Raw genomic sequence first — 16189 nt, forward strand, 5'->3', positions numbered from 1 at the left:
GCCGGGCCGTGCATGGGGAGGGACAGCAGGTCTTCCCATCCTACAAACACTTCCCTCAGGGGCCTCGCTTCAGAACCAGGCCCTTCTCCTGGAGGGGAAGCTGGGAAGGAAGGCTGGCTGAAGGTGAACGTTCAGGATGAGGCAGAGGAGAGGATCATGGGGAGGGGAAAGATTGATTGATGGATTGTAAGCTTCTTAAGAAGGACAGGGTCAAGGTCACACTCAGCTTTGTATTTTCAGCAGTGCCAACCACCAGGCCACACGGAGGAGGAATAAGGAATGAACAGGTTCCCCTATCTTGGTTAATGACTAGAAAAAAGCAGAACAGCACAAGGAAGCTGGTGAGACAGTGGAAGAGACGGAAAGGGATCAATGCCCCCAAATTAAAGCGAGTGCAGGGGTCAGCTCATTCCAAATCTCTAACACCCCCTTTCCTGCCGCCACAAGGAAGCCCCTCATTAGGAGGGGAGGGGAGCTGCCTGGGGCAGCTCAGCATGAGGGTATTTCTATGGGACACAGATCCCACCTCCTTCTGGGGGAGGGATCGAAGCCCACCAGTCATATCAGTGCTAAACAAAAACGCACTGGGGGGTGATTTTAAATTTCTTCTTTATTAAAAAAAAAAAGCATTTTTTTCCGGGTTTTTAAAAAAACTTCTCTAATACATAAAACAATTTTTCCCGCCCCTTAGCACTTCCTTCTTGCCTCCTTCACTCCTGCTCCTGGTGCCAGCTGCCTGCAAGACCCAGATGAAGAAACCTTCTCCGATCGAGATGTGGGAGCTGGAGGGGGTTGAGGGTTTGAAGGAAGGTGGTTACTGGTCAAAAGGAGAAGTTCATTTGCACAAAAATATAAACCATGGAGGGTGAGGCCAGCACATACACGTATGGATTGATCTACAATCCGTATAAAAAAAATAGACCCAAATTGTCATTTTACATTGGCAATATTATACAAAATAATATATATTTTTTAAACAACACACAGCCACATACACACGCACACACACACACACACACACACACACACACACACACACAAGGTGCCAGTAGCCCCTCTGCACTTCTGCTTCTGGGGGACAGGAGTGTCAGTAGGCAAAGATGACATGGTAGGTGACCTGGTGGCCATTGTCCCAGGCGTAGAGCAGGCGGTCCTTGGGGTTGTAGTCTACCTGGGTGGTGTAGGAATACTCATTCTCGAACAGCAGCCTGGGGATGATCTGCGTGTTGGTGTGGGTGTCAAAGGCGTAGGAGATGTTGGCATTGCGCTGGTTGTAGCTGTCCACGGCGTACAGCACCCCGCAGATGACGAAGCAGTTGCCGTAGAAGTTCCGCCGGAGCCCCGTGCGCCACGTGGTCTCCTTCTGTGTGCTCAGGTCCACGGCGTTGAGCTTGCTCAGGACGATGACCTCCTGGCTGAAGCCCTCGTCGTCCAGGGCCGGGTAGATGAGCCACAGGCCATTCTCATCCACAGCAAAGTCCACGTCCGAGTGGCCCTGCCACCGCCAGGGCGTGGCCTCCTCATAGGCCACGTCATGGAGCATGGCCCAGGCGGCCACATAGCGCTGCTTCAGGTCGTACTTGATGATGTTGCGGGTGAAGGCCCGGTTGTAGTAGAAGGCACCATTGTACACCACGTGGCCCGTGCCGATCCAGCTGTAGGGGAGCTTGTAGGAATTGCTCCAGCGACCTGCGGGCAGTGAGAAGGCAGAAGGCTTGAGGGCAACGGTGCAGAGACAGCCTGCCAGGCAGGGAGGGGGCAGCCCAGAGAGACGGGACGTGCCGTTGGCTTGAGGTCTGGAGCCCACGGTTTGTGTCTTGGTTCTGCCACTTCCTAGTTCTGTATGGCATCCTCATCTGTCATTTAGAAATAACGATTTCCACTCCCCTCACTGAGCTGTTGCAAGGATCCAGAGTGCTAATGTACGTGAGCGTGGTTTGTAAACTGTCAAAGGCCATGGGAAAGGGAGGATGTCTCACTACTGTTTTCTGGACCAGACTCCAGGTTGTCCCATGTCCCAGGGACTGGGAAGGAGGGGCAGGGCTGAGAGATGAGAGAGCAGAGAATGTGAGGGAGTGTGGAAGAGGGACATCCCGCTACCAGAGAAGGTCCTTTTACCATCAGAAGAAGGCATTGCCCTTCCTGTCCACTGTCTCCTCCCTAAGAGATCTGGCCATGATTAAAACAGAGGACAGTGGGGAAGGAGGAACCCCCCTAAGGTGGACCCATATCACGTACCTTGTTTGAAGTTGTCCAGGTTCCGGAACTCTACCAGGGTGTTGCCATAGTAATAATTGGTTACGTAAATCCGCTCATCTTTGGCCAGGGGGTCCTTCATCCAGGCCCCTTCATTCCGCCCGTATGTGTTCTGCGTGGTTGGCCCCGTGATTGTGGAGAGGGTGTCCTTGCACCTTCCTGATGGGGGAGAGGTGGATGGAGAGGTTGGGATGGTCGAAGAACACCCCGCCCCTAAAACCCTTGCTGGCTCCGCCACCTGGAGCCTGAACTCCTCTGCAGGCTTCTACGGCCCTGTATAGCCAACCTGACGCCAGACATTTTCTCAGCATCATCCTCTGCTATTCCTCTCATCTATCCTATATTCTACTCCTATGAAGCCATCTACTGTCACCATCCTGGGCCACTTACATGCCACCATGCTTTGCTCCTGCTGTCCTCTTATTTCTCAATCCTACAAACTCACCCCTCAAGGATCTAAGCTCCAATGCCCTTTTCTGACACCACATCCTCCTCTGAAAAACCATTCTAGCCTTTGACTGGATTCCATCCTGCTCCCATAGTACTGTGAATGTAGCTCTCTTACAGGACATGTCATCTTATGTCTCACCAGTGTTTGTGCATCTCTCTCCTGATTCAAAGCCCATCCCCATCCAGAGCATAAGCCCCAGGGAGCAGGGTCTGTGGCTTTCCTCTTTGTGTCCTCAGTCCTCAGAATACACAGTGTCTGGCAGGCCACGGGCACTGAGCAGATGTTCTGAAACTTGGATGAATACACGGCAGCATGAGACATGTGACCAGAGGAGAGGACTTTACAGGTATGACCAGGAACATGGAGCTTCACCAGCCACTGAGCTACCCCAAGGGGCTTGGCCCAGGCCACCAGCAGAGACCAGCCCTGACTGTGCAGTGTATGTCATGTCCCTGAGGCCCACCTTCTGGGTCCTAGAGAGCTGTCCTCAAACCTATGCCTCTGTGGGCAGGATGCCAGGGCCCCCCTTCTGGGAAACTGGAGGGGCCGGGGACCAAGTTCCCACATGAGGAGCTTACTCTGGCTGTAGGAGACTCCTTCAAAGGTCAAGTCTGCTTTAAGGGAACTCTGCAATGTCCTCCTGAGTGACTCTTTGGAGAGACCTGGTGCCCATGAGAGGCCCTAAAAGACCACTAGAACCATGCTGGGTTCTAAATCAAGTTGAAAGCCTGCCTGCATGCTTAATATGCAGTATTATTATTGAACATGGCCCTGAAGGATACTGAAATCACATGAGACTACAGAGAGCATGTGCTTTTTTTGTCTCTGCAATAGTGGGTTATGAAGGAGATGGGAAGAGGACAATGGAGGGGGCAGTGGGAGAAGCAGATTAATCCAGGCTTTACAACTTCCTCCTACTCCTCCTGGCAGCTGGGACCAGCAGAATAACCCCCAACTGCCATCAAGACTGGTGCACAAATGGGCAACAGTGATGAGAGTAATTCGTTCCTGACATTCACGTGGGACCAAAGAGTAAGGAGCTACAATTCAGATTCAGGGTTCTCTAAACTCCAGGCCACGCCCACTTCCAAATTGTTGCAGTCTGTTCCATCCGTTCTGCTCCCGCATAGCGGTCTGAGCTGGCAGGACAGGGCAGGCGCTGTGCCCTTGGCCCCATGCCTGGGGCAGCCAGGCGTCTGAAAGTAGGATAAACATTGTTTTCTCAGGCAGGGCCCACAGTTGGGTGCAATTGGCAGGGTTCAGGCATCTCCGTGTGGGGTTTATTAGGTCCTGGTCCGACAGAGAGGAGAGGGTTTTGGCCTCTGTAAGACAAACAACAGAGCCTACCAGCCAAAGCCTCATTCCCCCACATGAGTTCATCTGCTGAAGACAATAAAATAGAAGGCTCTGGCTGAGCCCAGGCAACAGAGGTCTGATGGAAAATATCTCATTCCCTGGCGCCGAGCAGGGCCCTGGCTTGCCAGTGGAGAAGCTGTGCTTCCTTAGAACTAAGGTGAGCCCTAGTGTGCCATCCCCAGGGAGGGGCGTTTTTATGTGCCCCCTTCCCCTGGAAAAGCCCAGTGAGGACATCAACTCCCTGTCTGAGGGGCAGCCCCCAACCCATGCCCAGAGCCCTACAAATGGCTGTGCGAGGCCAGGGGTTTCTGCCATGGTTATGCCACCTCTCTGCCCAGATATGGAAACTGCAGATGAGCTCCTGGAAGCCAGGACTCATCTAAGTTTCGATGTACTGCATTGCCCCAGGCAGCCCTCCAAATCCCTGCAGGGTCCTGTCTCAGCTCTAAGGCTCTGCAATGAGAGGGGCTTAACGTGAGGCTATAGAACGCGCCCCAGGTTGGCAGACAGAGGCCTGGCATTGGTCTTGGCCCTGCTATTGATTCCAAAGTCTGTGTTTCTTTTAAAAGGTCACAGAGCTTTCATTTCTTCCACAGTAAAACAAGTATAATATATGCCCTACCTACTTCACAAGAGCGCTTGGAAAATGCACTCTGATGATGGTATGGTAGACCAAGTAATGGCTCCCAAAGGTAACCAGGTCCTAATTCCTGGAACCTGTGAATGTGACCTTATATGGCAAAAGAGACTACGTTGCGATAGGGGGACTATCTTGTATTATCCAGGTGGGTCCTAACTGCAATCACAAGTATCCTCATGACAGGGAGGCAGAGGGAGATTTGACTACAGAGGAGGAGGCAACCTGATGATGGAAGCAAAGATTGGAGCGATGAGGCCGCAAGCCAAGGAATGCCAGCAGCCACCTGAAACTAGAAAAGGCAAGAAATGGACTATCCCTTGGAGCTTCAGGAAGGAACCAGCCTTCTGACACCTTGATTTTAGTCCTATAAGACGCATTTAAGCCTTCTGGCCTCCAGAACTGTTAGAGAATAAATTTCTATTGTTTAAGCCATTAAGTGTGTGGTAATTTGTTACAGGAAGCATAGGAAACTAATACAGATGGTGTCAGCTTCTGGCATCTTTATTTCTGTAGGAAGAGGGGAGTCCCAGCTTATAGCTTCAAAGTCCTGATACCCAGGACCTCAGGCTGTATCTCCACACGCCCTCAGAGCAAATGCCGGCATCCCACAGGGTGGTCCAGCCCAGGCAGGAACAGTGGGACAGACAAGGGTGGTTTGAGAGCATTTGAAGACAGGTTCAAGGGAGATCAGTAAACCATGAGGCCCAGACCCAGGTCTGAGAATCTGGGGCCCTTCAGATGCTCCCACCCTTGGCAGCAAACCGTCAGCCTTGGAGAGAAGACGCAGCACGTCTACTCCTTTTCAAGGGTAATGAGAGAAGGGAGGGAGATAGTTCGAAGGCACTGAAGAGAAAAGAGTACTGCCTGCAACTCATCTTAGAAGTGTTCCCCCGAAGCATGGTGACGGGGAACACTTCCCAAGCCGTCTCTATGTGTTAACTCATTTAACCATCGATAGTCCTGGGAGACGGCTGGCCCTGCATCAAAGGTCCCCGGGGTCTGAAAAGTAGGGGCTCTTCCTCTCAGCATATAAACCTGCTCAAATCTTGCCATCTAACGCAAAGAAATCAGCAAACAAGAGGCTCCCTTGCCCTCCGGGGCTCTCAGTTCTCGTGGCAGACTTCTCCTGCACACTCCGCAACTCCTCACCTGATGGCTGCCTTAAATGCTTACACACTGTCCAGCAGGGATGCTCTCTGGTCTTTTTATTCGAGTCAAGCCTGGCTTTTGTCCGAAACCCCCGCCCACCTCCCCCCACCTCCCTCGCTCACTGGGCTTTCACACCCCGCTCTCCTGGTCCCCGCTCACCGCCCTGGTCATGCTGCCTTTGGCTGGTTCTCTTTCCTGCCCACCTTTCAGACGTTATCCCTTAGAGCCCCACTTTTAGCCCCTTATCTTCTTGTTCTTCCTGTGTTCCCTGGGCACACTCAGCTCTTATACAGCCCGGCGTTTGTTTCTGAGCACCAGACATCCAACCCCTACTAGACATCTCTCTCCTGTGTGTCCTCCTGATTCCTCAAACTGAATGGATTAAAAATGGAATTCCTCTGCTTCAATTCACAGCCTGTTCCTCCTGTACTTCCTGTCCTGGAGAAAGGCATGGCACACCGTTAACCAAGCCTGGAACCTTGTGGTCCTCCCTGATGTCCCCCTCTCCTCCACCCACACACCCATTGGTCGCTGTCTCCCACCTCTTCATCTCTCTGCCCTTTCCCTCCACCTCTGCAGCATTTGCTATGCCCAGCGAACACAGGTGGACCCACTGCGCGTGGGAGTCCAGAGAGACTCAAAGTGAAAACAAGGCAGGTGTGTTGTCCCTATGACTGAGTAAGTGGGGCCTGACAGCCCCAGAGGCCACAATTTCCATTTGAAACCGAACTTGTTTTGAACGCAGAAAGAAGGCAGTGGTGTTCTAAGAAGTATAAATAACCAAATAACCCTATCATATTCTTTCTTACTTGTGTTATTTCCTCATATTAGCCAACAACTCATGCTGAAGATGACATAGAAAAGGGAAAGATAGGGCAACTCATAGTTCCTTTCCTTTTTAGTCTTCCTTACTCAGTAGGGAGTGCTGGTAAAGTGTACTCATATTAAGAAGTGAGGGCTTCCCTGGTGGCGCAGTGGTTAAGAATCCGTCTGCCAATGCAGGGGACACGGGTTCGAGCCCTGGTCTGGGAAGATCCCACATGCCGCGGAGCAACTGGGCCCGTGAGCCACAACTACTGAGCCTGCGCGTCTGGAGCCTGTGCTCCGCAACAAGAGAGGCCGCGACAGTGAGAGGCCCGCGCACCGCGATGAAGAGTGGCCCCCGCTTGCTGCAACTAGAGAAAGCCCTCGCACAGAAACGAAGACCCAACACAGCCAAAAATAAATAAATAATAATTAAAAAAAAAAAAAGTGAAACAGAAACAGATGAGTTAGTTTTGTGTGTTTCCACTGGTCTGCTAGGCACAAAATGCATATGAATGTAGCAGCCATGAAATACCAACTGTCATTTTGGTGGATTCCGCATGAGTTAAATAATCTGACCTTTGCATTGAAAACCGGCAGTGCACAATATGATAAAATTCATGCTATTCAAGTTTTTAATATTCCTTTACTTACAATCGCATGAAATCCAAAGAAAAAAACCAAGTGAGAGAGAGAGGCCAGAGAAGAAAGGAAACAGCTTTATACTGACTATCTTCAATGGCACTTTTCTCCTGCTCCTGGAACGAGGGGCTCTGTTTTCATTTTGCCCTGGGCTATACAAAATGCGTAGTTGGCCCTGACCAAACTGGTTCACTTCTGGGGCTCTTGCCGGCTCTGGTCCTTCTCACTGCAGTGCTACCTTCCTTCCTGGCTGTTTTTTCCTCATCCCTCAAGACAGCTAGGTCAGCTTCTCTTTTCAGAAGAGAGTGTCTCTGACCCCAAAGCACCCTATGCATTCACTCACCACCCTGAGTTGAAATGGTGTTTATGTGTCTCATATACAAGCTTGCGGCAACTCCAGGTCAGGGACGCTGCCTCATCTGCCTTTGCACGACCAACACCTACAGAACCTGGGCATCAACAGCACCCAGTACTTTCCTTAAACTGACAAATCTGAATATAGTCCTCCCGCTTAGAACCTTCTGTACCACTTTTAGATATAAGTCCCAACGTCCCACTCCCTTCATCAGCAGGCCCCCCTCCCTTATGTCGCCCTGTGTATGCCAGGACGATGGGCGTTCTTTAATCCCCCTGACCTCCCACCCCCCATGCCCGCACAGGCTCATGCTGTCAGCTCTGCCCTGGGGACCACACTCGGAAATGGAGCTCCACCCTCAGAACCAAAGACAGTCTCCACTGGACTGCACACCTTGCCGCTTGCCAACCCTGGCCACTTTAGTCGCCCGTATCCCCCTCACGGTGACCCCTCTGCGGAAGTGACCAGAGCTCACTCCCTTTCACAGCCAGCACGGCGTGGGGCTGAGTGAATTAGGAGTGGGCGCTTCATCCTTGTAGAGAGGCACAGACTTTATTCCTGATCCATTTACAAGGAGCGTCTCCACTTTCTCGCCTTGTTTCTAGGGCCAGCGGCCTCTGTGTTCTGACTGAAGCTCCTCGTGGTTTCAGGGGGCTGGTGAGGTGCCCCAGCAAACAGACTGAGAGCAGAGTGTGTCTGTGGAGTTGGGCGTCGGGAAAGCTGCCCGTCCAGTGACTCAGGGCAGCCAACTGGCACACTTCTTGGTCCCGAGTCTGGGTGCCGTGGAGGATCTAGCTAGCCCTGCCCCTGCCCGTGTCAGCACCACCTTCCTCAGGCTGCCTCACACCAGGCCCGCTGACATGTGCCAGGCCGGCTGGCCATCTCGTGCCCACAGCCAGTGGCTGGCCAGGCCTCGGGGATTGTTAAGGTGGTTTACTCTGTGAAGGAGACAGTCTTTAGCCAATCGTATTTCCTAGGTTCGACCATGAGGCAGGCTCTCTGGTGGTGCTGTCATCCTGACTGTCCTCTTTGTCTGCGCCTTCCCACTCCCCACCCCCGCCCCAAAGCAGCCTCTTCTAAAACGTGCAGCAGGAGTTGCAGTCCTTAAAGTATGGGACTCCGCAAAGCCTTGGCAACGTGGCACAAGTGTCCTCTTCCTCTGCGGTAGCCTGAGCAGACCTCTCCCAGACACTGAGGATGGTGACCGCTCCTGTCCCGTCCCTTCACTTCCCGAGCCCCGGCTCCCATCACTGACAGCATTTTTCCTCGCCTGTCCTAGAGCTATTATGCTTTGGCCAAAAGTTAATTCCAATTTGCTTGTTTTGGGAATTTTTCTGACAGTTTTACAATTCTCCTGAGGAAGATGGTGGACCTTTTAGGGTATTACAAAACCAGGTTTAGAAACCATGGGATAGGATGTTCCTTTTAAAAGCAGCCTCATTTAAAAGCACTCAGACAGCTCAAAGTCAAAATTGCCAGGCTCAGTAAACAGCAAGCAACCTTTCACAGGCAACAAATCGGTGGCCTGTGTTGGTTTCAGCCAAATGATTTTTATTGAAATGATGACTACATGTAGTCCTACTCTGCCAGGCACAGGCAGGCAGGAAGTCTGCAGAGAAGGTTCCAGAAAAGAAATCCCATCCACACTAACAGCAGCCCGAGAGAAGCACTTGACAGTGATACATGATTAAAAGTGATTCCTGGGGCTTCCCTGGTGGCGCAGTGGTTGAGAATCCGCCTACCAAGGCAGGGGACACGGGTTCGGGCCCTGGTCTGGGAGGGTCCCACATGCCACGGAGCAACTGGGCCCGTGAGCCACAACTACTGAGCCTGCGCGTCTGGAGCCTGTGCTCCGCAGCAAGAGAGGCCGCGATAGTGAGAGGCCCACGCACTGCGATGAAGAGTGGCCCCCGCTTGCCGCAACTAGAGAAAGCCCTCGCACAGAAACGAAGACCCAACACAGCCAAAAATCAATCAATCAATCAATAAATTTTAAAAGAAAAAGAAGAAAAAAAAAGTGATTCCTGAAAAAACTTGCCAAGACTCCACATTGCCTAAAGAGCCACCCTTCTCTCTGTGCCACCCCCTCTTTTCATCCCTTGGTATTTGAAGAAACACTTATATCTGTGTCCACGTCCCTGTGTTTTTTTTCTGCAGTAGACATAAGAGGCAAGAACTTCAGCTCTTTTGAAAAATCCTACAGGCCAGTCTTTAAGCAGAAGCTTACATCCTCTGTGTAAGACAGATGAATGGATAAAGAAGATGTGGTACGTATAGACAATGGAATATTACTCAGCCACTAAAAAGAATGAAATAATGCCATCTGCAGCAACATGGATGAACCTGGAGATTATCATGCTAAGTGAAATAAGTCAGACAGAGAAAGACAAATATCATATGTCATATATCATATGACATATCATATATCATATATCATACATATCATATATCATATCATATATCATATCACTTATATGTAGAATCTAAAAAAAAAAGGATACAAATGAACTTATTTACAAAATAGAAACAGACTCACAGAGAATGAACTTATGGTTATCAGGGGGGAAGGGTGGGGGGAGGGATAAATTGGGAGTTTGGGATTGACATGTACACACTGCTCTATTCAAAATAGATAACCAACAAGGACCTACAGTATAGCAGAGGGAACTCTGCTCAATATTCTGTAATAACCTAAATGGGAAAAGAATTTGAAAAAGAATAGATACATGTATATGTATAACGAAATCACTTTGCTGTACACCCGAAACTAACACAACATTGTTAATCAACTATAGTCCAATATAAAATAAAAATTAAAAAAAAAAAGAACCCCAGCTCTTCTGAAAAATCCTACAGGCCAGTCTTGAAGCAGAAGCTTACATCCTCTGTGACAATGTTACTCTGGTTGAATAGAATATTGAACAACAAGAGAAAATGTATCCCTGTCTCCCATTCCTACCACCAGGTAAACAGCGGCTAGGACACAGGGTTTCTCCTGTCTGGGCATCAGCATCTCAGTCAGGCTAATGGAGGGGGTGGCGTCCTAAGAACCCCAGAAAGGTGCATGTCGGGAGTTAACACCAGAAAAGCCCACTGGTGGCAACACCCAGGGTAGGCAGGTGGATTGTGGAGACAGTGGAGAATTCCACCCCTGGCTAGGAAGTCGCCAAGGGAAGAGGCTTCCAGGCTGGCAAACACCATCGCTGAGGACATACAAGGCGTGCAGATGTACCCGTAGCCTGTCTTCACTGTTAGTATTCTATCCATCTGTGGAGGGATAGTGGCACGCAGCTGTCTAAGTTTCTGGAGGAACCATCCCTCCCACCCAATTGGTGGTGGTACGGGGGCCCCCCGGGGAGCTCATTCCCATGGCAGAAGAGGAGATGGAGTGCTGGGCTCAGGGGCTATGGGCCCATGAACATGGTCAAGGCTGCCCAGAGCCAGTTTGGAACTGGGAACCTCTGCTCAGACCCTGGGGCGTTCTGCAGAAATTGAGCAGGACCCGCAGCTTTAGAATTGATTATCCATGCAGTGAGGAATGGACCTTTTCTGCTCTATGGTCAGCTTGCTCCCGTCATGGAAGCAAAAGAAAGGAAAAGAAAAACATTCTCTCCTCCCACCCCAACCTCTGTGGCTCAAGAACTGTCTTCTTGCTTAGCTTCCTCCAGGCCAAGGTTCATGAGATTTTGCCCTGGGGTCCATTTGGTTATTTCCTTGCCATTATTCTGGGATTTTTCACCCAATAGGAATCCCTTGCTATACCATAGCCTGATAAACTTACTGCAGAAAACCACAGAATATAATGGAGAAAACAGTCTTTAGCAAATTTCTGAGACCCATAGATGGGCAGAGATTTGGCCAAGGTCACACAGCTGTCAGCGGCAGAGACCAGGCTATAACCAGGTGTTTGGCTCCTGGCAGGTGCTCCTTCCACCATCTGTCTGGTGTAGCTGGCACCTTATTCTGAGGAGGAATTGGGAAAGAGGCTGCCAAGGGAGCAGAAAATAGGAAGAAGGGAAAGACAGGTATAAGGCAAATCACGTCTTCCGTCAAATCAAGTATATTTTTAATGAAATTATTATTCAACAGTGTTATTTCTCAATCACTATGGATGGTGATGTAATGAATGTTTGGTTTAGTTCTTTTTGGAAGAGACATCTGTAGGCAGGTCTCATTTTCTTTTCTAGTTGTTCCTCCCCCTCCTCCTGCCCCCCTGACCACCCCACACACACAGTCTCACAGTTCATTGTTCTCAGAGTCATCTTGTGGCCATGGAGCTCCCAGGCACAGAACAGGGCTGTATTCTCTGTGCTTCTGGAACATACCCTGCTCCTTTAGACCTAATAGAAGACTTCTCTACTTAGAAAACTCCTGTTTGGGCTTCCCTGGTGGCACAGTCGTTGAGAATCCGCCTGCCAATGCAGGGGACACAGGTTCGAGCCCTGGTCTGGGAAGATCCCACGTGCCGCGGAGCAACTAGGCCCGTGAGCCACAACTACTGACCCTGCGCGTCTGGAGCCTGTGCTCCGCAACAAGAGAGGCCATGACCGTGAGAGGCCCGCGCACCGCGATGAAGAGTGGCCCCCACTCGCCGCAACTAGAGAAAGCCCTCACACAGAAATGAAGACCCAACACAGCCAAAAATAAATAAATAAATAAATAAATAAATAAAAAGAAAACTCCTGTTCATCCTTCAAAACCCAGTTCAAAGGATACCTCCTTAGAAAAGCTTCCCCAGCCTTCTTAGCAGCCAGGCCAAGCTGCTGCTCCCTCTTTCATGTCTCTGTTTCTCCATTCCTCTGTTACAGCATTTATCACATGATGCCACAGTGTTTCCATGCTTTCTAAGGCTGAGGGCTCACGAGATTTTTCCCCGGGGCCCACTGCACTGGTTATTCCCCTGTTCCCATTCTTATTATTCTGGGATCCCTCTGCCCACATAAGAATCTATTGTTAGTTCATGGCCTGGTAAACATACTGCAGAAAACTTAGTCGTCACTAAATAACCAAATACCCAATACCCATCACAAAGCCTAGTACACCAGCACTTGACAAATGTTTATAAAATTTATTAATGAAGCTGAGATCTTGGCTCCATTAATTTACTTATATTTTAGAAAGGAGTTTCCCACTCTTATCACTGGCACATTTTGAATAGATAGACCCTAGATGTTAAAAGTGATCATTGGCCAAGGCGTAACTCCACTTGCCTTTCTTTATGAAGCAGTTGGACCATCTGAATCCTCCCTCTCCTTTCAAGCCATTTCCAGGCTCTGCCCTTCACTTGAGCAGGAGACCCAAGCCAGGTAGAATGAACTCACCTATGACATTCCGTATGTCATCTTCTTCCTCGGGGCTCAGGGTGGGGCTAAGGGGGGCTGTGCCCTGCCCAGCAGTAGCATCTTTCCCCAGTGAGTCTGTCCTGACTGGCGGGGGAGGCACCGGGGCTGTGTGTGTAGCCTCTACAAATGCATCCTCGGGAGCCACTGATGGAGGCGCTGAGGCTGGAGGTCGCTGGGTGGCTGTGTGGGCCACGGTCGTGGCTGGTACCTGAGTAAAAGGTTTAAGGACTGCCTCCCCTGTGGGATCTGGAAACACTGAGGTGGTTTGGAGTGGTGTTGAGAATTTTTCAACTGAGGCAGACAGAGTAGGGTCAGGGATGCTGGCAGCTGAGGTCGAGGCCTGCGGCTGTGCAGAAAGCAGGGCTGTGGTCTGAGTGCCAGCATCAGTTGTCACAGCAGCATTGTGACGGGTGGCTACTGGCCTCCGGGTGGCACTGGTCAGCAGGTGGTTGTGTCTCAGAAGCTGATCTTCAATCAGCAAATCCATTCCGTGCTCGCCGCTGAAAAACTCGTCTTCTGGGAAACAAACACAGGTGCATTTGTGACTGGGGGAGAGGAACTGGGAGCATGTGGTATGTGGCAGATTAATGAGGGTTTCTTTCCTCAACATGATGCCCTGATTTAGAGATAGAGCCCAGGTGGGATTTAGGAGAAGCAGGTGAAAAGGAGCACAGATGGAAGCATTTCCTGGAGGGTCTCTCTGAATAGTCTACTGCTATCCTCCACCTGGGACCCAGGGGCCACCTAGAGGACACATAGCCACGGGCTACGAAACCTGGGAGGAAGTTAGTCATTCATTCAGTAGGTATCTACGGAGCACGCACAAGAACAATGAGCAAAAAAAAGATCCTGCCCTCGCAAAGCTTCTATCTAGAGGTGGAGACACCAAACAATACATAGATTGTACATTTGAAGGTGCTATGAAAAAAAGTCTAGTAGGGTGAGGAGAAGGGAAGGGAAGAGAAACTTGCAGTAATGGATAAAGTAGTCAAGATGGGACTCAGTGGGATGGAGAGATGAGCAGAGGCTTGAAGGAGTGAGGGAGTTGGCCAAGCAGCTATCAGGGGAAGAGTATACTAGGGGGGGAATAGTAGCAGTGCAAAGGCCCTGGGGCCAGAACATATCTGCCGAGGCTGAGGAGCAGTGAGGTGGACAGAGGTCAGAGAGGACGCGGGAGCCAAGTCACGTGGCGTTTGGCCGTTGTGTTTGGACTTCCGTTTTTATTCCAAGTGAAATGGGGCAGTCTGCAGGGTTTTGAGCAGAGAAGGAATATGAGGAGGCAGAGATTTCTTAGGAAGGACACAAAGAGGTCTAACCACAAAAGACATAATTGGTCAATTGGAGTTTATCTGCTCATCAGAAACACCATTAAGGAGCTGAAAATACAAGCCAAGGGCAGAAAGAAAATATCTGCAATATGTATGCCTGACAGAGGGCTTGTTCCAGAATATAAAAACCCCACACACCAATTATTTATTTATTTATTTTGGCCACGCTGCGCAGCTTGTGGGATCTCAGTTCCTGGACCAGGGACTGAACCCGGGCCATGGCAGTGAGAGCGCCGAATCCTAACCACTAGACCACCAGGGAACTCCCACAAGTTAACAATTTAAAAAGGCTACAAACAGTTGAAAATGGGGAAAATGATTACGCCAGCGACTGGGTGAGCAGAAACTGTAAGGAGGTCGAGGCAGAGCAGGTGGACGAGTCAGGAGTCTGCTGAGGAGGGCCTGATGGGAGGAACTGGCACTCCAGTGGAGAGAGAGGAAGAGTGGGGTCTCCTGAGGTGCTGGGCAGGAAGAGACAGAAGAAAAGGGAGGGGCCGGTGGCAGGGAGAGAAGCACAGGAAGAGGAAGTGTTAGGGAAACAAGATAAAGATGAGGTGAAAGGGAGTTATCTGTTTTCTGTGAAAAAATAAGAGGGACAGAGATAAAAGGGGTCCAGCATGTGCTGGAGTCTCGGTCAGGAAGCCCAGGGCCCCTGGAGAAGGAACAGGTGGGAGAAGCCCACTGTGTGGCGGGGAGTGAGTCATCCGCCTCTATGCCTCTGGGTCCTCATCTGCGAATGGGAAGGACTGGACTCTAGGGCACTGAAGTCCCTTCTGGCTCAGCCATGTTCTGCCTTGTGGTCCTCTGCAAGCCCAGAGAAGGCAAGTGACTTGCCCCAGGGCGCTCAGCAAGTGGTGAGGAAAGGCCGTAAGAACTCTGGATAATTTGTAACTGCAGGGAATTCTCAGGTAACCGAGCTGGCTCTGCGGGGCCACAGTAGTAATCAAACTGCAAAAAGGGTGTGTGCCTCACGGGAAGTGCACCTCCACAGGGTCCAAGTGGAGACTCCGTCCCTTGCCCTGCCTCTGGGGGGACGGCCCTGCTGACCCCCAACTCACGATGCTCTTCGATGTCATTCTCCTCCTCAGGGTCCTTGGCTTTGTAGTAGGTGATGCCCCGAATGACGGTGGGCTTGGAGGCCGGCCGGCCCCTCAGGTGGACCTGCCTCTGCAGGGGCCGCTGAGGCTTCACCACCTCTGGCGGAGCCAGTGGCCGCGTCTGCAGGAGCTTGATGGAGTTGATCTGCTGGGACACGGTTTCTTCCTGCAGGAACCTCTCTTCATACTGCTCCTCAGAGGGGACACAAGGGAAGGTCAGGTCACTGGTCAGAGAGGCAGTGGTCGGGCAGAGACAATGCTGGAGCCAAGGCCATACTAATAACAACAGCTAATCCTAAAAGCACTTCCTAAGAGCCAGGCATTGTTCATCTTCTCATCAGCCCTATGAGGTAGGAACCATTTTTAATCATTTCCATTTACAGATTGGGAAACTGAGGCACAGAGAGGTTATGTAAATGGCCCAAGGTGCCATAGCAGGTAAGTGGTAGAGGCAGGATTTGAACCCAGGCAGTCTGGCTCCAGATTCTGTCTCTAACCTCCATGCTATACTTCTCAGAGAGTGCAGTTGTCCTCTCAGCTCTGGCCTGGGGATGCTGGGTGACTTAGATCTGGTATCAGTTGTTTCTAGTGAGGTCCATGCGGCTGGGACATGAAGGCTGAGGACCAAGATGCATACCTCAGGATGAATCATGACTGCTTTTACTTATGCTGTTAGAACAAACTGCCCCAAGCCCTCCCTAACGAATCCAGAATAAAGTCCAAAGTCCTTGGCCTGGCGCTCAGAACTCAAATCGACTTGGCCCAGCTC

At 50.7% G+C, this 16189-nt stretch overlaps 1 protein-coding gene across 3 annotated transcripts in view; it reads right to left on the reverse strand.

Moving 5' to 3' along the window:
- Window positions 1-600: 600 nt before the first annotated feature.
- The window catches only part of OLFML2B (olfactomedin like 2B), a 38608-nt gene continuing 23019 nt past the window's right edge, over window positions 601-16189 (reverse strand). Inside the window, exons 5-8 of one of the 3 annotated variants that reach the window (XM_036832361.1) lie at window positions 15382-15607; window positions 12975-13511; window positions 2239-2415; window positions 601-1689 (exon numbers count right to left, since the gene is read on the reverse strand). In XM_036832361.1, coding sequence (XP_036688256.1) covers window positions 1088-1689; window positions 2239-2415; window positions 12975-13511; window positions 15382-15607 — 1542 coding nt within the window. In that variant the 3' untranslated portion in view covers window positions 601-1087. Of the gene's footprint in view, window positions 1690-2238; window positions 2416-12974; window positions 13512-15381; window positions 15614-16189 lie in introns of all 3 variants that reach the window. The other 2 variants (XM_036832351.1, XM_036832344.1) reach the window with 2 other exon arrangements.

Source organism: Balaenoptera musculus, chromosome 1 (assembly GCF_009873245.2).
Source record: "Balaenoptera musculus isolate JJ_BM4_2016_0621 chromosome 1, mBalMus1.pri.v3, whole genome shotgun sequence".
NCBI classification, from domain to species: Eukaryota; Metazoa; Chordata; class Mammalia; order Artiodactyla; family Balaenopteridae; genus Balaenoptera; species Balaenoptera musculus.